Source organism: Eurosta solidaginis, chromosome 1, assembly GCF_040869045.1.
Source record: "Eurosta solidaginis isolate ZX-2024a chromosome 1, ASM4086904v1, whole genome shotgun sequence".
NCBI lineage: Eukaryota > Metazoa > Arthropoda > Insecta > Diptera > Tephritidae > Eurosta > Eurosta solidaginis.
In genome coordinates, this window is record NC_090319.1 from 307,014,882 (window position 1) to 307,039,150 (window position 24,269).

Genomic DNA, 24,269 nt, shown 5'->3' on the forward strand with positions numbered 1-24,269 from the left:
TAACACTGGAAGAGAACCAAGACCCATATAAATAGTCAAAGTTGTTTTTGGCTATGGTCATTTAAATTTTGCATATTGACCGCTCAAATTAATATCATCCTCTCTCTGTGCTCAATATTTTTTCATTAAGATCCTTACTCAGAATTTAGTTGAAGTAGGTTTAAAAACATTCTTTCGTGATCAAGCCGTATAGTTAGAATATCTTAAAAAATTACTTGTATGTATGCTTGTTTGTAACTCTCTAGGCTAGGCCCGCAAAAGAGATTTATTCTCATCTAGGGCCAACTATTGAAGACTCTAGGCAGTGGTTAAATAACTCGCTACCAAATGAGTTGTGCTTAATAGTGGATACACAAACCTCTGTGCTACGGTGCTATCAACATCAGATATCTAAGTGGATTGTAGATACTAAAACGGTACCATTATGGTGTGTCTTTTAGTTTTTTAAACTATATTTATTTTCAGAGAAAGAAGCATCGAAAGACTCAAAGTCAGTGGGAGTCCTTAACCGCACTAAACATCATACCGTGTATGTAGCAATTACGGGTTGTATGCACGGCTTGTTGCATTGTAGTTTTTTATACCCAGCTGCACTTGCACACAGGGTATAACAACTTTGTTTGGATAACGGTTGGTTGTACAGGTATAAAGGAATCGAGATAGATATAGACTTCCATATATCAAAATCATCAGTATCGAAAAAAATTTGATTGAGCCATGTCCGTCCGTCCATCCGTCCATCCGTCTGTCCGTTAACATGATAACTTGAGTAAATATTCAGATATCTTCACCAAATCTGGACCCAGAATAGATTGGTATCGAAAATGAGCGAAATCGGATGATAACCAAGCCCAATTTTTGTACATAATTTAAAATAATTTCTTTAATTTTTAATATAAGTTTATATATTAATTTAAGCAGGGTAAACTAGTGACAATACTTTGTATCGTACGACCTTCGCATTCTAATTGCAACCAAAATCTGATTAGCAAGAATTCCAATAAGAACAGGCATACCGCTTAAGTGTCAGTTACCCACGAACGTACGTAGAAAAAACGTGTCAGCTGACACGACCTCATAAGTTGGGCAATGTAAACGAAAACTCACCGACGTTCAATGCACGTACGTACATGCGTAGCCCGGAACGTAGAAGTCAAACCAATTTTGATTTTTTCCGTAAGAACGTCTCAGCTGATCGCTCTCTCACTAGATAGAGTTGCCTAGTAAACTTGTGTGCGCAAATTTTTGACCGTTTGCAGTTATTTTACAAAAATGGCTAAAGATTGTTGAAAATTTTGTTAAAATATCCTAAAATTATTATATAAAATTGGAGGTTACAAATAAATGAACTAAAAATTCTTATTCAGTACTTGTTTCTGTCATTTGCACCATGAAAAATTGAAATTCCAAAATGTGATGTTTGCATAAGCATGCATGCAAACTGGTCAATGGCAACAGTACTTTGCTGTAAACAATACACTCACAAATATGTTATGTACATGTACACGGACCCACACATTGATTCCTACGGGCTTGAGGGTTCGGTGAAACGTGTTTCGTACGACAAACGTCCGTACGTATGACACACGTCGGTGCATACTTGCAGCTTTACTCGCTTTCTGATGTAATAAGAAACCGGGTTTCGCTATAAAACAAACATTGCACAAGAATAGTGAGGTTACCGGTATCTTATTGTACTCTACCATGCATTATACCCTCCAAGAAGTCAACGTGTTATGAGAGTGAATCCCAATAAGAATTGGCCGGTATCATTCAAACATATTGCTCTTCCACCAATAACCCAATCTTACACTGCAAGAGATCGCTATGGCGTTAAGTGTTGTACTAGTGATGTTAAAGTGTGCATCACCTACTCCTACACTGCAAGTGATAGTGATGACGTTATGTGTTGTAATCGTGATGCTATAGAGTTCATCAGAGGGCAGATCGAACTACATGGGTGGCCATTGTGCCTTAACTTATATAACATTTTGGAAAACACAAAATACCTGATTATTTAGTAAATAATACTCCTAGAATGTTGAAATTTGACGTGTAGACTGATATTGAGAGTCTTGATACAATTTTGAAAAAATGTTTTAAAATGGGCGCGGCGCCGCTCACTTGTGATAACATCACTTTTACAAATATTATAAATCATAAATCAAAAATCGATAAACTTGTCGTAACAAAATTTGGTAGAGAGGTTGCCTTACTATGAGGAATGCTTTGAAGAATAATTAACGAAATCGCTTAAGGAACACGCCCACTTTAATATAAAAGATTTTTAAAAGGGTCGTGGAGGAATAAAATAAGCTATATCTTGGCAAAAAAGAGCTTTATATCAATGGTATTTCATTTCCCAAGTGGATTTATAACAATAAAGAGGAAAAACTGAAAATTAAAAAAAATGGGCGTGGCACCGCCCCTTTATGACTAAGCAACTTTCTATGTTTCGGGAGCCATAACTCGAAGAAAAATTAACGGATCGTAATAAAATTGAGTACACAAATTTTCCCTATTGCAGGAAATATTTCTAGGGAAAATGGACGAGATCGGTTAAAGACCACGCCCACTTTTATATAAAAGATTTTAAAACGGGTCGTGGACGAATAAAATAAGCTATATCTTTGCAAAAAAAGAGCTTTATATCAATGGTACTTCATTTCCCAAGTGGATTTATAACAATAAATAGGAAAAACTTCAAATTTAAAAAAATGGGCGTAGCACCGCCCCTTTTTTTCTAAGCAATTTTCTATGTTTCGGGAGCCATAACTCGAAGACAAAATTGCATATCGCAACAAAATTGGGTACACATATTTTCCTTATAGCAGGAAATATTTCTAGTAAAAATGGATAAGATTGGTTAAGGACCACGCCCACTTTTATATAAATGACTTTAAAAAGGGTCGTAGGCAAAAGTAATAAGTTAAATCTTAGCGAAAAATAGCTTTGTATTTTGTGCCATTATAATAAGAAATGGGAAAAAATTCAAATCTTGAAAAGTGGGCGTGACACTGCCCCTTTCTTACAATGTATTTCACAATGTTTCTGGAGCCATAACTCGGCGAAATCGCCTTCTTTTATATAAAAGATTTTGCAAAAGTGCCTAGATGCAGGTAATAAGCTATTTCTAGTACAAGTTGGAAAATTGTTCGGTTTCACCCGAACTCAAACTTCTTGTTTTTTTTTTTTTCAACCAAACAATTTTTAACTTTATTCAAACAATTTTTTTTCAGTGTTCAAGGCTTAGCACAACTTTGCGAAAGTAACTACTTATTTCTTCCCTTAGCCAACCATAATGATGAAATCATTTCAATTGTTTGAGAGACATTTGAGAGCTTTACCAAAAATACACAGTCAAAAACCGCAAATTAAAAATAGCGATATAAAACTACCAAAGCATTTTGAGTTTTTTAATGTGATTTTGGATTTTTCTTGGAATCATTCCATCCACAGAAAGTGGCTGCGAATTTATTGCACAGTGTAATAAATACATTTTTCTGAATATAAAAAAAGAAAATTACGAAAGAGAATGAATTTTTGTTAGCTTTTCACAACATAGCACAATTTATAGTTTATGGGTTTAGTTTGGATATAATGAAGAAAACCATAGTAATAATAATAATGATTAAATAACGGTTTACAACGTTGTATATGAAAGGCAATGTTGGGTCGTTTGTTTTTGTTTTTTTGTACGTATTTTTTAAAGCGCCATGATATTTATCGGATTGCAGTAAAACTTCGTCGACAAATTGCTTGAACTTTAAGGAGGAATTAAGATACTCAGCAGAGGACACGAAAATAGTAATGGAAATTCATTTGTTTATTTTTGTTAATTTTACAAAAATTTCAAAGAATTGTATACCTGAAACTATGCAAACCCATCTCTTGTTGTATTAGCAGTGCTACGCCTCATTCGATGGGTGTGTTCACTGACAAATGGCCATTAAAGTCCTCTAAACGATGTCCACGGAAAGTACCAGTTTCAACAGAGGTGAATCATAAAAAAATTAAAGAAAAAAAAAACTTTTTTAAAAATAAGCTTTTATTATTTTGGTTAATAAAATTAACTAAAAAGTAAACAATAAATTGACTCTAAAGAAATATAACACTTTATAAGTTCATTGTAAGCTTAAACGATAATTAGGCTTTTTCGTCTGCGACAAAAAAAATCTATATCGTACATAATTATATATTTTTAACATTAAAACTTTACACCTAAATTATTAAACCTTACAGTTTATATCACAGTCCAAATTGTTCTAATAAAAAACGTGTTGAATTTTGATGGTATAATTAAGAACATTTAGGATCTCATTTTCTTGCTATCGCAATGTAACACGCTTTTATTAGAACAATTAGGATTGTGATATAAACTGTAAGATTTAATAATTTAGGTGTAAAGTTTTAATGTTAAAAATATATAATTATGCACAATATAGAATTTTTTTGTCGCAGACGAAAAAGCCTAATTATCGTTTAAGCTTACAATGAACTTATAAAGTGTTATATTTCTTTAGAGTCAATTTATTGTTTACTTTTTAGTTAATTTTATTAACCAAAATAATAAAAGCTTATTTTTAAAAAAGTTTTTTTTTTCTTTAATTTTATTTTTTACTTTTTAGTTCGTTTTATTAACAAGTAATAGAAGCTTGTTCTTAGAAAAGCTTTAAATATAAGTAAAGGAGGTGAAACAAAAACACATATTTCAGTTACATCTGCGTATAATCAGAAACGATATAATATAGAGACATTGCATAGACGAAAAATCGTGTGAGGCAAGCTTCACAAAATTCTAGTAGGTCACATTCACCACTTACCACAGCAGAATTTGTTAAACTACCACTGTCTGTATTTGTTATTTAATAATTATTTGTACACTTTTTATTCAGCTGATGTGTTCAGAATTTTAACTTTTACTCACTAAAACTCCAATTAGTGTATTTCTGTGCTTAAATTATGTTAAAAATTGTGTTAAAGTTTTTGGTGTGGTGAAAGTGACCTACTAGAATTTTGTTACGCTCCGCTGTTTTCCACCGAAGTTCGCGCATGCAATATCTTTATATTCAAAAATTTTTGGTATAATACGGATTGCAATTTATTAGTACACATTTTATGCGCAGCAACTTCAGCGGTGTATTCAAAGTTTAAAGCAGAGTAAATAGAAGTATTGAAGTCATGAGCCTGGGCATTCGCGCAATTTTAGTGATGTAAATTGCATGGCGCCAGCGCCAATGCGGTGCCAGCTCAATGGTAGCTCATTGACGAAATGACTCCAAGCGAATTTTTGACGCTACTTAGTAGTGAGTGCGTAGTACATTTTACTTGCGCTATTGAGTGAAACGACTTTTGTGTGTCAGGCACGAGTTTGGTGTTATTGGCGCTACTGGCAATGATGACACTGAGCTGTTGACGGTAGCGCTGGTAGTTCAGATTTTGAATCAGAGAAAGAATTGATGACCCGTGTAAATTATTATGGCTTTGGCCGTGTAAATTATTATGGTGTATTTGTATATTTTAGATTTAATGGACAATTAATATATGTGTGTTTGAGCGGCCAAATAAAACAGTAGTATTGCTAAAGTGCTGCTTAGTTGATGGAATGTCGCTAATTTCCTAGCGTTAATCAGCAGATTGTCAATATTTCGTTCAACGGACGCGCGAAATTGCCACATCTGCTCAAATTTTCCAAGATTTTCCATTCTTGATTTAACTTAAGCTGTTATGCCAATATTTTTCAGCCAGCTTTTTTCAAATAGGTAATTTTTCCAAAAGCAAAATAAATTACAGAAAAGATTACAGAGTTAAACAGCCTTAAAAATTCAGCTATGTTGGTTATACACAGAAATACAACAGAGGGTTGTGTCTCCGCTTTTCGCAAGCGTTGAGATTCACCACTCGTGACAAGCGTGATTCACCACGCCCAAATATCACAATCCACGGATAGGTACCGGCGGGTTTGTATGGGACTTAGGCTGTTATGCCAAAGTAAATACAAATCTTTACCGATAACTGTGTTATCGATTAATTTATCGAATTCTAACAAAGTAATATTGCATTGTCATCGGAGTTATACTTGTGTGCAAAACTTCAGCTCCATCGGACACCGGGAAGTGTATCAAATTTAACTTGCAAGATTCCATTACAGACAACAAAAGTGAAACTAAATAAAAGCTTATAAAAATTGGTGTTAGAGGCGTAGGTTCTACGATACAATTGAAAAGATCGTTGGTGTCATAAGGGGACACATCTTATGCATGACATACATACATTGCGTATCGCGGGGTCAATTGTGGACAAGAAAGAGTTTAAACTGTTACAGTATCCAGAACAAAGTTGCGCTAGTGTTACTCGTGTCTCTACCAAGGGAGATTAGGATATTGTGTGCAAGTATGCAATAGTAATATAGTTTATATTGATAGCGGCGTTCAGCAGGCGCGTCCTGGCAAGGCGTTTACTGATTCTGTGTAGATTTTGCCTAGGGCCTCCTTATGCTCATCAAGTTCAAATGGCTGTGTTAGCACACTGAAAGAAATTGTGCTAGAAAAACAACTAATCTGTTCTGTTGTTCTTGACTTAACGGAGATTCGGTGAAATTGATCGAATTACGGTTAATTCGACCGAGTTCTTTGTCAAGCGAACAAGTTAGTTTTTGCATTTCAACAGAACAGAAATTGCCGCTCTTAAGTTAACAAAATTCTGTAAAATTAACATATTCCTAAGTTTTATGTTAACACAACTGATCTCACTGATCATTCCCACAGCGATCAACAGTCAATACATGAGCAAATTTCAAAGAGAATTTTACGCTCACTGCGCTCTTTACTTTGCACTTGTGATGATGGTGCCACTTCTTAAAAAAAAAAAAAAAAAAAAAAAAATACCAAAATAAGAAAATCACCAAATCGAAAAAACACACAAAATGGGAAAACAACAAAAAACTAGTTTTTCAGTTATCAATACAAACGAAATTGAATTTACTGTGCAAAAAATTGTGAGATACTGGGACACCTATTTATCAGGTACAATTTTGCAACTTCTCCTCTGAGCGAAATGCAAAATTGCGCCCTCTTGTTGCAAAAGTTTTGTTTGAACGAACAGGATTTTTCCAAAGTTAGTAACATTTTGTTAAAGTGTTTACCAATTTTCACTCACGCAAACGAATTTAATAAGATAATAAAAAGCATCCTTTTTAATGTTGATGTTTCCGACAACATAAAAGTTTGAGTTGTTTTGGAATCGTTTCAACTTAAAGTGTTACGAAAATTAAACTTGCCGAATTACATGTAAAGTTACTCCAGTGGTGAATTGCTTTCCTGCGATTTGATTCTTTACTTTTCTATAATTTACAAGATCTCTATTTAAAACGTTATGTCAAACATTTATACAAGTTTTGTTCGAAACAATCAAGTGTGGCAACTACGTGCGAGAGAAGAAATTGAGAATGAGTTGAACTGCAACTGAAAGAATTGAGAAACAGTTTTGTGACTACTATTTTCATTTCTATTTGCAAAGCGAAGTTCAAAACTATAAATTAAATGAATTATAAAAAATAAAATTTGGTGAAAGTGTGTTTAATAAAACAAAATAGTAAAGTGTATAACACAGCCCGACAAAACGAGACCGATTTTTTTGACCATAAACCAGACCATACTTTCCTAAAGGTTTCCGATGCGCTGAATTCAAATCTTGCTCTATCACGTCAGGATTTTGAGATATCCTAACCTAAATGTGCAAAAAACACCGTTTTTGCCTAATTTTGAGGTTATATATAAACGACAGATTTTTTTTTTAAAAAGCACACACAGCATCTTAAAGAAGAAGTCTTTCTCTTACGAATGGCGTTGAGTTTGCTCAAATATCTTTTTTTTCGCTAAGGTAGAGCAATTATCGTAAGACTTATCGTAAGAGGTACGTGTTCTACTGCATCATACCTACGTTAATTCAGTGGTTTTTCAGCTGTGGGAAAATTAGCAAATTTATAAATTTTAAATTGCTCTATCTTAGCGAAAAAAAAAAAGAAATTTGAGCAAACTCAACGCCATTCGTAAGAGAAAGACTTCTTCTTTAAGATGCTATGTGTGCTTTAAAAAAAAAAACAATCTGTCCCCTATATATAACCTCAAAAATAGGCAAAAACGGTGTTTTTTGCACTTTTAGGTTAGGATATCTCAAAATCCCAATGTGATAGAGCAATTCTGCGTCCAGATTTGAATTCAGCGCATCGACAACTTTTAGGAAAGTATGGTCTGGTTTATGGTCAAATTTCTTGTCGTCCTGTGTAATTTTTAATGTGTGCCAGCATATTTGATGTGCGCCCAATTGAAGTTCGGTTAGTAAGTGCCACCGTGGTGGGATGGTAGCGTGCTCCGCCTACCACACCGAATGCCCTGGGTTCACACCCCGGGGAAAGCAACATCAAAATTTTTAAAATACGGTTTTTTAATTAGAAGACAATTTTTCTAAGAGGAGTCGCCCTTCGGCAGTGTTTGGCAAGCACTCCAAGTGTATTTCTGCAGTGAAAAGCTCTCAGTGAAAACTCATCTGCCGCGCAGATGCCGTTCGGAGTCGGCATAAAACAAGTAGGTCCCGTCCCGCCAATTTGTAGGAAAAATTAAAAAGGAGCACGACACAAATTGGTAGAGAAGCTCGGCCTAAAATCTCTTATCGTACAAAGCTGTCGCAACAACTTTTTTTGTTCATTTGACTACTAAAACGTCCAATTACCAATCAACGATTTGTGCGCAGTTGATTCAATATTTTTTCCCATGGATAAAAATTGACAGAAATTTCGGTTGAATTGACCCGTATTTCGGTTGATTTTTCTAGTATTTTTCTTTCAATGCAGGTGCCGGATCTCATCATAGTGCTTATGGAGGCGCGGCTAGATCAATCAGTTGGTTGCTACGGTTTCCAGGTTTGTGACAATAACGCTAAGAGCGCTTTCGCCGCACTATGTAGTTGCAGTTCAAGTGTCATAAGGAGACATGCCGTGGCAGTGTTGAGTACAGCAATTGCTGCAAACTAATCTCAAAAATGTTTTCGAAAATAGTCGAAGATTCGAGAAGTGTTAAAAATTCTGCATGAAAATTTTTCTCTGCGGAATTTCTTAAAGCTTTATACTCAGTTCAGTAGAGCTCACAGAGTATATTAACTTTGATTGGATAACGGTTGGTTGTACAGGTATAAAGGAATAGAGATAGATATAGACTTCCATATATCAAAATCATCAGTATGGAAAAAAAATTTGATTGAGCCATGTCCGTAGGTCCGTCCGTTAACACGATAAATTGAGTAAATTATAAGGTATTTTGATGAAATTTGGGGTGTAGGTTCCTGGGCACTCATCTCAGATCGCTATTTAAAATGAACGATATCGGACTATAACCACGCCCACTTTTTCGGTATCGAAAATTTCGAAAAATTGAAGAAGTGCGATAATTCATTACCAAAGACGGATAAGGCGATTAAATTTGGTAGGTGAGTTGAACTTATGATGCAGAATAGAAAATTAGTAAAATTTTGGACAATGGGCGTGGCATCGCCCACTTTTAAAAGAAGGCAATTTAGAAGTTTTGCAAACTGTAATTTGGAAGTCGTTGAAGTTATCAGGATGAAATTTGGTAGGAACGTTACTCCTATTACTATATGTATGCTTAATAAAAATTAGCAAAATCTGAGAAATCGACCAGGCCCACTTTAAAAAAAAAATTTTTTAAAGTCAAATTAAAAAAAAAAATTTAATAACTTTACAGTATATAAGTAAATTATGTCAGCATTCAACTCCAGTAATGATACGGTACAACAAAATACAAAAATAAAAGAAAATTTCAAAATGGCTCCGCCCTTTCTCATTTAATTTGTCTAGGATACTTTTAATGCCATAAGTCGAACAAAAATTTACCAATCCTTGTTAAATTTGGTAGGGGCTTAGATTCTTGGACGATAACTGTTTTCTGTGAAAAAGGGCGAAATCGGTTGAAGCCACGCCCAGTTTTTATACACAGTCGACCGTCTGTCCTTCCGCCCGGCCGTTAACACGATAACTTGAACAAAAATCGATATATCTTTATTAAACTCAGTTCACGTACTTATCTGCACTCACTTTGTATTGGTGTAAAAAATGGCCGAAATCCAACTATGACCACGATATCGATATCGAAAATTACGAAAAATGAAAAAATGCCATAATTCTATACCAAATACGAAAAAAGGGATGAAACATGGTAATTGGATTGGTTTATTGACGCAAATATAACTTTAGAAAAAAACTTTGTAAAATGGGTGTGACACCTACCATATTAAGTAGAAGAAAATGACAAGTAAGGAAGGCTAAGTTCGGGTGTAACCGAACATTACATACTCAGTTGAGAGCTACGGAGACAAAATAAGGGAAAATCACCATGTAGGAAAATGAACCTAGGGTAAGCCTGGGATGTGTTTGTATGACATGTGAATCAAACGAAACATGTTAATGAGAACTTTAAAAGGGAGTGGGCCTTAGTTCTATAGGTGGACGCCTTTTCGAGATATCGCCATAAAATTGGACCAGGGGTGACTCTAGAATTTGTTTGTACGATATGGGTATCAAACGAAAGGTTTTAATGAGTATTTTAAAAAGGCATGGGCTTTAGTTCTATAGGTGGATGCCTTTTCGAGATATCGACATAAAGGTGGACCAGGGGTGACTCTAGAATGTATACGATATGGGTATCAAATAAAAGGTATTAATGAGGGTTTTAAAAGGGAGTGGCCCTTAGTTGTATATGTGAAGGCGTTTTCGAGATATCTACCAAAATGTGGACCAGGGTGATCCAGAACATCATCTGTTGGGTACCGCTAGTTTATTTATATATGTAATACCACGTACAGTATTCCTTCCAAGATTCCAAGGGCTTTTGATTTCACCCTGCAAAATTTTTTCATTTTCTTCTACTTAATATGGTAGGTGTCACACCCATTTTACCAAGTTTTTTTCTAAAGTTATATTTTGCGTCAACAGACCAATACAATTACGATGTTTCATCCATTTTTTCGTATTTGGTATATAATTATGGCATTTTTTTCATTTTTCGTAATTTTCGATATCGAAAAAGTGGGCGTGGTCATAGTCGGATTTCGGCCATTTTTTATACCAATACAAAGTGAGTGCAGATAAGTACGTGAACTGAGTTTAATAAAGATATATCGATTTTTGCTCAAGTTATCGTGTTAGCGGCCGAGCGGAAGGACAGACGGTCGACTGTGTATAAAAACTGGGCGTGGCTTCAATCGATTTCGCCCTTTTTCACAGAAAACAGTTATCGTCCTAGAAGCTAAGCCTCTACCAAATTTCACAAGGATTGGTTAATTTTTGTTCGACTTATGGCATTACAAGCATCCTAGACAAATTAAATGAAAAAGGGCGGAGCCACGCCCATTTTGAAATTTTCTTTTATTTTTGTATTTTGTTGCAGCATATCATTACTGGAGTTGAATGTTGGCATAATTTACTTATATGCTGTAAAGATATTAACTTTTCTTTTAAAATTTGAATTAAAAAAATTTTTTTTTAAAAAGTGGGCGTGGTCGTTCTCCGATTTTGCTAATTTTTATTAAGCAGACATAAAGTAATAAGAGTAACGTTCCTGCCAAATTTCATCATGATATCTTCAACGACTGCCAAATTACAGCTTACAAAACTTCTAAATTACCTTCATTTAAAAGTGGGCGGTGCCACGTCCATTGTCCAAAATTTTACTAGTTTTCTATTCTGCGTCATAAGCTCAATTCACCTACCAAGTTTGATCGCTTAATGCGTATTTGGTAATGAATTATCGCACTTTTTAAATTTTTCGAAATTTTCGATATCGAAAAAGTGGGCGTGGTTATTGTCCGATATCGTTCATTTTAAATAGCGATCTGAGGTGAGTGCTCAGGAACGTACGTACCAAATTTCATCAAGATACCTCAAAATTTACTCAAGTTATCGTGTTAACGGACAGACGGACGGACATGACTAAATCGAATTTTTTTTCGATACTGATGATTTTGATATATGGAAGTCTATATCTATCTCGATTCCTTTATACCTGTACAACCAACCGTTATGCAATCAAAGTTAATATACTCTGTGAGCTCTGCTCAACTGAGTATAACAAAAAGCCAGTATATATATATGTATATCACTGTAAACACATCATCATTATTAAGCTTAACCGCTTAAGCAATTTTGGCTGTTTCGTTATGTCTTTTTCCACGTGCCTTTCCCAGCCCTATTGAGTCTCCCCTTACGAAACGGCGGTCACGACTCAAATACTTTCTTGGCCGGAGCGTCTTCGTTCATTCACACAACATGACATAACCAGAGAAGCCTTTGGGTTTTTATTCGCTGCGCTTTTGACATGTTTGCGTAAAGCTCATACAGCTCATCATTATTACTTATTTGGTACTCGCCGTCTACTCTCGACACCGTCTATTATTCCGAACCATAAATCGGGACAGGAATGATGAGAGACTTGTTGAGTGTGATTTTTGTTCGTCGAGAGAGGACTTTACATTTCAATTGCCTACCAAGTCCAAAGTAGCACCTGTTGGCGTTTGGTTTCTAAGCTGACATTGTTTTTGCTATTAACGCTGGTTCTCAAATAGACGAAATCCTTGACAGTCTCGAGTTTATGTCCGTCATAAGTTACGTGTCTGCCACGGCACGAATAAACAGATTCTTCCTAGGATGACAGCAAATACTTCGTCTAGTCCTGTAAAATTAGTGCCAACAACAATTTTTTGGTTAAAATAGACAGGCGCACATGGCTTTATAGAGTAGGCTCATCCGCTTTTTATTCTTTGTTATTATGGATGGGGGTTTCTCTTCCAAATCTTGTAAAAATATGGTAATAGAGCAATGTAAAATAGTATGAGGTCTCTTAAGCTAGCCCGACCTTATAGAGGTCTCTTAAGCTAGCTTTAAACGAGCAATTCTTGTTTGTTTGTATAGCCGAACGATCTCGGGAACGGCTCAACCGATTTAAATGAAATTTGGCACAGAGATAACGTATGACCTTCTAAGACTTTCTACCTAGGTTTTGCCACTCAGAATGTTTCACAAGGTTGCCACCTATTCGAAATTAAAAAAAAAATTCCATGAGATATGCCGATATGGGTATCAAACGAAAGGTATTTCACTCCGCATTACAATAGGGACATTTTTGAGTAGGGTTGCCATTTAGGGTCACCACCTATTCGAAATTAAAAAAAATTTCATGAGATATGCCGATATGGGTATCAAACGAAAGGTATATCACTCCGCATTACAATAGGGATATTTTTGAGTAGGGTTACCAATTAGGGTTGCCACCTATTCGGAATAAAAAAAAAATTGCATGAATATACCGATATGGGTATCAAGCGAAAGGAATTCACTCCGTATTACAATAGGGACATTTTGAGTAGGGTTGCCACCTATTCGAAATAAAAAAAATGCATGAGATATGCCGATATGGGTATCAAATGAAAGGTATTTCACTCCGCATTACAATAGGGACATTTTTGAGAAAGGTTGCCATTTAGGGTTGCCACCTACTGGAAATAAAAAAAAAATTGCATTAGATATGTTGATATGGGCATCAAATGAAAGGTATTTCACTCCGCATTACAATAGGGACATCTTTGAGTAGGGTTGCCATTTAGGGTTGCCACCTATTCGAAATTAAAAAAAATTGCATGAAATATGCCGATGTGGGTATCAAACGAAAGGTATTTCACTCCGCATTACAATAGGGACATTTTTGAGTAGGGTTGCCATTTAGGGTTACACCTATTCGAAATTAAAAAAAATTGCATGAAATATGCCGATGTGGGTATCAAACGAAAAGTATTTCACTCCGCATTTCATTAGGGATATTTTTGAGAAAGATTACCATTTAGGGTTGCCACATACAGGCAATTAAAAAAAAATTGCATGAGATATGCCGATATGGGTATCAAACGAAAAGTATTTCACTCCGCTTTACATTTTGAGTGGGGTTGCCATTTAGGGTTGGGGTAGTTAGACGAAATAGTACTCTACTTAAGCTTTAAAGGAGAATATTAAAGTTAAAAATCTTCGTAAAAAAATCTTACACATGGTTCGACTTAATTTTCTAAATTTCATATACGCTAATAAAATTGAAATGCAGTATCAAGACACCGTGGCAAATTCTAGCAAAATGTTTGAAATTAATAATTCGGCGCATAAACATACTAGACCTAAATAACTTAGTTCTCGATTTCACTAATTGTCATAACAATCCCTTATACTATAGGCTGGAATTACCCATTTCAAACTTTTCATTCCTGTTCATTTTGCGGTTAGTGTTTGATATGTTTTTGAAATCTATTTTTAAGGAAGTCAAATATTGGTAAGTAAAAATAAATATGTGCATTAGGGCGGGTCGATTTAAAAATCGCTCATTGCTCTGTGAAAAAACATTTATGGTGAACCCCCAGGGGGCTTTCAGGGGGTGTGCCACCGGCTTCGGTGGGTCGGGCCTCCAAAGTTAGTGGGGGTCGGTCATACATTTGGATTCGATTGGAGCACTCTAAATCGGTCAAAGTGGGATTTTTCAAAATTTGCCCCTACCCAAAAGTTCGACCCAAATTGGGGGGGGGGGGGGGGGGGGGGGGGGGGGGGGGCGGGAAATCAGAATCCGTTTTAGAGGTATGGGTCCTTCGGCACAGTTTCTTATTTTTATCCCTAGAATAGGATTTTCACAGAGCAATGGGCGATTTTTTTGCCTCCCCACAAATCGACCCGCTTTAATGTGCATATAGAGTTTGATTAAATGTCATCCATGTAGAACAAAGTAAGTTATGCGGCATACTCGAATATTGCCTAGCAAAGCTCGGTCGCCCAGGTACTGTAATTTAATACGGGTTAATGAAATTTATTACACTTGTTTTTTTTTTTTAAATATCGAGGGTTGGGCTAGCTTAAATTTAAACATTAGTATTAAATTAGCATTAAATATTGTGCAATTTATTACGGTCTGGTTTTTTGTTTGGGCTAGCTTAAGAGACCTAATAGTATACCATTCGGATACGGAAAGTTTTAGTGTCGTCAAGCTTCGATTTTCTGCTTTGTTATTTCTATGTAAAAAAATTTTCATGCAAACTCTTTTTCAACTTTCCATACTAAGAAATAGCAAATTGTTGCATACTCGGCAGTAAAAAAGTGTAAGAAAGTCTCTTGGAAAATTGAAAACACTTTCAGGAAAATAAGAAACACAAAAAAAAAATTCTCAGAAAAAATATTCTTTAGGCCCACCGATTTGATGCTTGTAAAACCTATTTGACCGAAGTTTAGGTGAGTGCGAAACGCCGGAGGCGGATAAGTTTTCATTTCATGTTGTGTTTATTAAAAAATAAAAGTTTTGCTACACTTTTACTGCACATACTTGTTGTTGCTGTTAGCTTTTGTTTTTGTCCACTTTAGCTTAAATTTCAATATCATTTACCCTTTACACTTGCGCACCCGCTCACCTATGGAAACACTTAGAGCGCCGGCATTGGCACGCAAACTAGAAAAGTCAGCACTGAGTGTCAGGTGAAAGTATGTAAGTAATAAAATAAGAAAGTATAAAGAGTGCAAAAACGAAATGTGGAACATGCCAAGAAGAAAAACGGAAGTTCTCGGGGTGTTTGGAGTGAATTCTTTTTTGTTTTAAGAAAATGAAACATTAGACTGCTAGCGCCGATACGGATCAACTGATGGAGGTTATATGTACATACAATAGAAGTGTATTTGTAAAAGAGTAATACGAACAAAATTGAGTACGCAAAAGCAGGTCAAATTTACATTTATTTTAATTCTTGTTTTTTCATTTCATTAAAGTTGTTAAGATGGCTAGCATACGTGAGACGTTTTGATGTGAGTGTGTATGTGTGTGTATGGGTTATGTGGCGGCTTGTGTCAGGAGCACGTCAAACTTAAGTTTCAGTGCAATGTTGAGCCAAAAAAGTAACTTGAAAAAATTGGCGATACCAATAAGTCTTCGAACTAACTGGCTGTCAAGTGCAACTTGTTTTTGGAATGTTTATACCCAAATGTAACTTTGGCATATATAATCTATCGAGATGAATAAATTGACTTTATGTGAGTTTAAACGCCAAGCGATCGCTACCACAAGTTGGAAAGGGAAGCGAGACGCCTTTTAATGAAGAAAAAAGCAGAGACAGAAAGGCGTGAGTGCGAGGAGCTTGAACCGCCAGGTACAAGGAGTAACGCCCGCAAATTTTACCAAAAAATACGGCGACAGACGAAGCTATGTTGACAACTGTTTGTATTGCATCTATCGTGGATCTCGATTTTCGAAATCCAAACTGACTATTTGACAAGCCACCTGGGCTTTCCAGGGTCTGCCGCAGACGCCCAATAATAATACGTTGGAGAATCTTTCCTATTGAATCCAACATACAAAGTGGCCTGTATGAAGATGGCTGGGCGGGCATCTTACCAGGTTTCAGCAATAGAACCAGTCTTTGACGTTTTCATGAGCGGGGAAGACGCCTTCTTTGAAACAGGCGTTGAAGAGATCCGTAAATACCGATGTTCTAGACCTTATCGCTGATGTAAGAGCTATATTTGGCACTCCATCAGGTCCTGGATACTTACTGTCCGCAACTCTTTGTGTTGCATCTAGTACCTCCTGCTCTGTTATTTCTGGGATTTCCATTCCTTCGAGAACCTCACTTTGATAGGTCTGGTAATCTTGTGTCGGAAAAAGAGTTTCTACGATTCTTCTCATTAGTATCGGGCATGTAGGCTGCTCTGATTTCCGCCCTTTAATTTTCGCCATCACCGTTCTGTAAGCCAATCCCCAAGGACCAAATCAGCCCTACCCATCAGTTCCTTGAAGCAGGCTCTCTTGCTCTTTTTTATAGTATTTTGAAGCGTCGTTCTTTGGGCTATGTAGGTATTGTGTAGCTCATCATATCGTAGCGACGAGCGTGCCCTCTGTGCCCTTCACCGTGCCTTGTGGCTTTTTCTACGCTCCTCCGCTATTTCCTCGTTCCACCAATATACCGGTGTCCGATTTACTTTTGCGCGACTTCTGGGCATGGCAGCATGACACGTCATACCTAATGACTTAGATATTTGAACCGAAAGATCTTCCGCATGTGTCCTTCGTATTACGGCATCGTTCCATACAACATCAAATACGTCTGGTTCAAAAAGGTGTTGTTTCCATCTTCTTCTTTGCAGTTGGTTGGAGGCGTTCCTTGGCGCAGTTTCCACTATCTAGGCTAATATAGTGGTCGCTGTGTGCGTAGACGTTACTAATGGACCATTTTGCTCCTCGTCTCGCTATTTTGCTACTAGCAAACGTGAGATCTATAATGGAGCGTCTATTGCCAGTATCGAATGTATATTTCCCTGCCTCATTTAGAAGTTCTAGCCTCAGGGGTGTACTCAAACTCTGTGCTGCTCATGCTCGGATGTGCATAGCAAATAAAAATGTATATTTATTCCTTTGATTTTTGCCCACGTGAATCCTGCCACTGTCGGTGCCGACTTTTCCTGCGGAAGAAGTCTTACTGGTATCCAGATTGAGGCTTTCCCATCCGAGTCCGTGAGCCAGCCTTGCTCCTGCTTATTTTTGTATGGCTCAGAAGGTACCGCTAAGTCAAATCCTCCTTCAAACATTGTTTGGGATAAGAGTTCTTGGGCCGCTTCACAGTGGTTTAAATTGAGTTGTGACAATCTCATAGGGCAATCTGGTTGCTTCCTTCCCGTTGTGGGCATCTAAAACTGCCTGCCGAATGTTCTCCCCCACATAACGCACATTTCGGTACGTTGGAGCAGTTCGCGGCCTTGTGTCCCTCCTGACCGCATTTCCTGCAAAGGTTTGACCTATCTATAGTCTCTTTGCACTTCTGGGCTATATGTCCATAGGCCCAGCACCTATAACAGTATCTCTCTTGTTTCACCTCTCTAATTCGACAAGATACCCATCCTACTCTTATTCTTTGCACCTTTAGAAAAACTTTAGCATCATCCGCTGTAAGGCTTACAAGTGCCGATTTTGTACCGCTTCACCCTGTACGTAAACTTTTTATGGCAGTTGAATTAGGCCGTTCTATCCTACATTGCTGATGGATCGCATCACAAATCTCATCCGGCGTAGTTATTTCATCGATGTCTTTGAACTGTAGCGTGATCATTTGAGATTTTGCTGTGACCTTCGCTGAGTCTTTTAGAACTGCTTCAATCTCCGCTTGGTACGTGCTTGTTTTTCCCTCTTGTACTCTTTAAAGCTGCAGAAACAAATCTCCTTTTGTCGTTCTTCTAATAGGGCTTTTAGTTCACCGCAACTCCTCACTTTCCGCAGTATGTCAGCATTTGTAGCATCTCCAGCCTTCGAAATTATGATTGCATCCGGCCTGGCTTTAATCATTTTCTTCCTAATCGCCTCCCGACTTTTGAGTTGTGGCGTCTTCTGTCCTTTAGACCTACTTCTGGTTCAGTGACGCTTGCGATTTTACTCGCTTGTGACTCTCCTCATGTCTTGGCGTAATGTCTTTGGCTAAGATCGTGGGATTGTTTACTTGATTTTCCCTTGTCGAATTCTTCCTCGGTCTCTTTCCTGGGGGTGACGAGCTTCCATCCTTAGCCGTATTATTCGAAATTATTTTCTTCTTTAGGTCTTTTACCTCCAGCGCGGACTCTATGTACAATGCCTTGATTATGGAGGCTAAGCGCTTAATTTCAGCGTTTGTATTATTACGCCCTTTAAAAAACCCAAACAGATCATCAATTGATCTCCCTAGCTTGGTCATCTTGTTTTCGATCCCTCCTGAGGCCTGAGAATTTCGAAGATCTTCTGCAGCCTTCTTAATGAGGTCACTTAATGAAGGAGTGCCATATTCATGCTTTACAAGTCACTAATCGTACTCGTCCTGCTATATTGTGCAGAAGCATGGACTATGACAACATCAGATGAAGCGGCTCTGGGAGTGTTCGAGAGAAATGTTCTTTGCAAGATTTACGGACTTCTACCCGTTGGCGGTAGCGGGTACCGAAGAAGATTTAATGATGAGCTGTACAAGCTGTACGAGCTTTACGCAGACATTAACATAGTCCAGCGAATTAAAATGCAGCGGCTATGCTGGCTTGGCCATGTTATGATGCTCCAGCCAAGAAAATATTTTTATCACATTCCGCCTACGTACTTTTGGGTGTAAAATTTTTTATGTAAAATTTGTTTGCCTCTCGAGCTTTAAAGTTCTGTAGGGAGACGTAGGGAACCCCTGTTTAATTAAATTTAGAGTTTTTTAAGAATAAGGTTACACGCTTTTAAGTTGATGCGGGCTTCGAGTTACCGGAACATGCAACTAACAGCAAATATGATCGGATTAGCTCCTTGTACTAACTCCCGAGCACGGACAAGAGATATATGTATTTTTTACGTAAATAAAACCCTTCTGCTTTGGCTAAAGTCAAATCTGGTAGAGATGCTCGCTCAGTCAGCTTATAATCTGGTGCATAAATTTGGCTCTGTCTTCGGTGGGTTCTCTTCTGAAAATATGTGGTCTACATAGGTCCATTTAAAAACTATTAACATCCTGTGAGACTCAGGCTGATCTTCTCTTCGAAATTGTGGTCAATTAATAATTGTTTCATATTTTCTTCAGGATTCGGTTGTGGTGCGGAAGATTAAGCTCAACTTGCTGGTGGAAATATATATTGGAGTCAAGTAAAGCAGGCGATATATATACATACAAAGGTTTTGAAGTTTTAGAGGTGGGAATTTATAAAAATATGCCTCCCTGAAAAGCTTTTCCACCTTCTATAGAAGCGCCACTGCGCCAACATGAAATATATCCTCTTTAATGCTTCAATGCTACGCAATCGTATTGAGACGATGAGAGATGCTTTGACAAGATACTTAACAGTCAAGCAAAAACTTAATATATCCAGCGCAGGAGTACGAAGTAACGTTCTCGTATAGAGACTAACGCACCTTTCTTGGTGCTATTATTTGAGTATGTTTAGAGACTAAAAAACTTACCTCTCAGCTTTTAAGTTGTCTTGCTGATCCATCGAGAAGCACACCCGCTTCAAGTCTTGAGATAGCCGCCTCTGTTTTGGAAATTACTCCACACACAATAATCTGGAGTGGATCTAACCTTGGCTGAGCATAGCTAACTCAGAGATAATGATAGCCTTCCAGACTGTATCTTCTGGACCATTTGCGATGAACTAATAAATGTCATGGTATAGAAGATATTAACGACAGCGATCAATATGCAAATCTAAATTAATAAAATAATTTTTATAGCAAGATTGTTCAAAGCCAGATTAAACTAAGGCGATGTCCATAAACTTCTTTAAACCAACACTGAATATTGTAAATGGCTGCACTGGTGTTGCAGCCATAAAATAAAAATAAATGTAAGGCGCGATAACCTCCGAAGAGATCTAAGGCCGAGCTTCTCTTCCAATTTGCGTCGTGCTCCTCTTGATTTTTCCCTACAAATTGGCCAGACGGGACCTACATGTTTTATGCCGACTCCGAACGGCATCTGCAAGGCAGATAAGTTTTCACTGAGAGCTTTTCATGGCAGAAATACAATCGGAGCGCTTGCCAGACACTGCCGAGGGGCGACCCCGCTTAGAAAAATTTTCTTCTAATTGAAAAATCTTATTTCTAAAATTTTGACGTTGCTTTGCCCGGGAGTTGAACCCAGGGCATACGGTGTGATAGGCGGAGCACGCTACCATCACACCACGGTGGCCGGTGTTGCAGCCATACGTATGCCAAAAAGGGCACTGCCGTTAATAAATCAAAATCCGAGTCTATTCTTTTTGTCGACTTGTATACTATGGGGTTTCAAGTTCCTTTTACTATGACCACGCATTGGACAAAGGGTGCTCCACAATTTCTTGTGTCCTCAGATGACTAAAGCTTTAATATGTGGCACTGTGTACTAACCTGAACTGTGAAATAATTGTCGCAACTTCAACCTTAATTACATATTCATGGCATTTCTTAGGCTCCTATGCCTTAATTCCCGGGAATACAAGAGCCATTTGAACTTCTACTATATTAAGAGCTGATCCACGGAGAGGTACCCTTTAGGGAGCATCTCGAAGCCTCGAATTCAAAATTTTTAAAGATGCTGCAGACTTGATTTCAGATTCAACGTGTTGATAAGCACAGCTAAAAGCTTGATAGCTTTACAGTTTCCGCAACCTAATCATATATATGTATATTTAGCAGGCGGACCTCTGGTGACCCTGAGTTCCTCATAGAGCTAGGCGTTGGGAGGCGGGATAGCCTAGAAGGTTCAATGTAGCCGGACTACTACCTTAATGAATGGTGCTTGTTACGGTACCGGATCAATATTCGGAAATTGACCATCGACATCGATGACACTCCCCAAAACCTTCTGAGATTGTCTTTATGGCTATGACAACAACAAGTAGACTAAATGAAACTATTGTATTTAAGCGTCAAGGTTTTATTAGCAATTCACTCTATTCAAATGAAAATTCTTACGAGTTTTTAGCGAGGTGACTGAGGATAAAATTTTTTTTGCCCTTCGATTTTAAGAGTCAAGAATATTCTTGAAAGTAGTTTTAGTCATACCCACAACTATACTGACTTAATACCATATTAGGAAATAATTTGGCGTTACCCGCAGTTTAAAGTCGGTAAGTTGGCGGTTTTGATATTGAACGTCTATTTGGAACAACGGGACTCTGCAGTTTGAGAATACTGGCTAATTGAAATAACCCTAAATAAGACTGTGGCAATAAATTTGGGGTTTTCAGAGTGCTGTCAAGATTATCTTTTGCTTAGTTATATGGCGGAGCAAGGGAACACCGAAAGATATTAAATCTTTCTTTACCTTTTTCTCCTATCTAAGAATAGGTCTTTCCCTTTTTTCCTTTTCATTTCGGTGTTGAACTGAGTGAGCTGGCCGGTCCATGAGGATCTCACATAATCTAATGAGTACGTAGTGTTTATCTCTTACACTCTCACTCTCACTCTCACTCTTACTCGCACTCTCGCTCTCACTCTCACTCCGACTCTCATTTTCCTTCTCCCACTCCTCTTTTCTTATCATCTCCCCCTTCCATTTCATCTTCCTCTCTATCTATTTCCTCGTTTGTTCTAAAACAAAATCTACAGGTGGGTATATACATTTTAGTTCTTTTCATATTCTTTGTGAGTTTTGATACTTCTTCATTGTCGCATGTGTGTTTGTTGTTATTACTCTTGTTTGATTGGTATGAGTACTCCATTATCTGGCAGTGCCCCAGCAGCGATCAAAGGTGTTTTGGGCTCTAAGCAGGTCATTGCTGTTGAAGTTGGTCAATAGAAAACAGCTGTTATAACATATATGCCTCATGTTAGCTTATTGTATATGTATGCGGTTTGATTGTTGCTACAATACAACAAACACAACGAAAGTATAATTGTGTTCGAAGAGCGCGTAAACAGAGCAACAGCAACTTCAACTGTCGGAAATGCAGAAGTGCTTGTTCAACGGTAAAGCAAAGCTAAGCAAAGCAAAGTAGAATAAACTAAGCACACACACACACATACACACACAAATAACTGATGCCATAATACCAAAGGTAAGAAATATGTAACGACAACAAATATTTGTGAAAGGATATACGTAAATATAACTCACACACACATACACACATGGTTATACATAGAAGTATGTAAATAAATATTTGTGAGGATACTCATTGCTTTTTCAATAAATCTTCAAGTTAGCCATTTAGCCTCATTCTTTTATACATTTCTTTGTTTCTTTCTGTCTAGGCGGCCTTAACGTCCGCTTAAGACCTTTTACTTTACGTGTGGTTGTTGCTTGTTCCGTTTATGTATGCTCTGGTTTGATTTCGTCTAGTGGCTAACTTGTCAAACCACAATCAAGTCAAGTCCGCTTGCCTTTCTTGCTTTTTAGCTTTTCAAGTTTTCGTTGCTCGTTTTGTGGCTAGCCAGGTAAATAGGTGCCAACGAATTTGCGGTCAGTCTGTCAACAGAGTTTGTGTCACACGTTACGTATACGCCGTGGTGACCGACCGTTCACCTTGTAGTTTTGGTTATTTAACTATAACGTACTTGTTGTTTGTGTACACACACACACGCACACATACACATTTGTCGCGCTAAGCCTAATTTATATTCTTTCGTTTTTTTCTTCTTCTTCATATTCACCAAATTAGAATTACAACTACGAGTATTATCTGACCGATTGAGGTAATTTTAGTGACGACGACGACATCAAGTTTTAGGCTGTTTTGTGCGGTTCAGTTAGTTTTGATTTGAAAGCGAAAGCAAAATGTTTATTGTATGCTAACTGTGCTTAGTTAAGTTTCGTAAAAATACTATATAATAATATGCCCACTAAATTTAAATGAATATTTCAAGTTATTCTCACGTGCGTGTTATATTGATGAATTGATTTTCTAATCGAGTTGTTCGATGCAGTGGGAAATAAAACGAAAATTTTGAGCCATATCGAAGGTAAGTAAATTTGTATTGGAAAAAAGTTTACAAATGTCTTAATAATATGCTTTCATAATTTTTTATAACTTTCAACAACCTATACATTATAGCAGCACTTTTTTAATCGTTAGAAACTGATATGAATATAAAACATTCGACGCTTTTGAAAATTTGACGTAGTTAGGTAAGGTTAAACTGGCCGTTCAATAAAGACCTCACATAGAATGAATGTGGCCATACTCTTACCAAAATTTGTTAGATGAACAAACGGAAAACTCCCAATTAGTTTTACACGCGAATTAGAATTACGTTATAAAACAACTCCGTTTTCTTGGCAAATAATAAGACTCAGCTACATAAAGACCTGGCAACTCTGCGGCCGCTATTAGCTGAAGCCTTGAACTCGCGAGCACAGGACACGAACACAGAACATGCTCAACCGGTTCTTCCTGCAGTTCGCACTTTCACAAACTGCTGTTACTGACGAGGCCTAACTTATAAGCATGTGACGCCAAAAGGCGGTGTCGCCTTAGCATGCCTATAGTGAGCCTTAAGTATTCTCGGCTTAGAGATGCGAGAAGTTTTGTGAGTTCAACGTCGTAGGATTTCCACATGAAATATTGCAGCCGCCCTTTCCTGCTTGATGGATTATATGCAACTCCTGCACCCTCCTTTGTCAACTCATCAGCCTTTTCGTTACCTTCTATCTCTTTCCACAAATCCAAGCTAGTGCCTGCTCCTAGGTTGTAAATTGTGTCACTCTTTTTAGCTGGAGAT

General features: G+C 37.3%; 1 protein-coding gene across 10 annotated transcripts in view; it reads left to right on the forward strand.

Annotated features, from left to right (window-relative positions):
- The window catches only part of LOC137237609 (uncharacterized), a 530,759-nt gene that overhangs the window by 183,696 nt on the left and 322,794 nt on the right, over positions 1–24,269 (forward strand). Inside the window, exon 2 of one of the 10 annotated variants that reach the window (XM_067761443.1) lies at positions 23,415–23,510. The exons of 8 other annotated variants lie outside the window; for them this stretch is intronic. Coding sequence is in view for 1 of the 2 variants with exons in the window: in XM_067761439.1 (XP_067617540.1) it covers positions 8,876–8,920 (45 nt within the window). In the remaining variant the exon portion in view is untranslated. Of the gene's footprint in view, positions 1–8,867; positions 8,921–23,414; positions 23,511–24,269 lie in introns of those variants that run through there. One more of the 10 variants, XM_067761439.1, reaches the window with a different exon arrangement.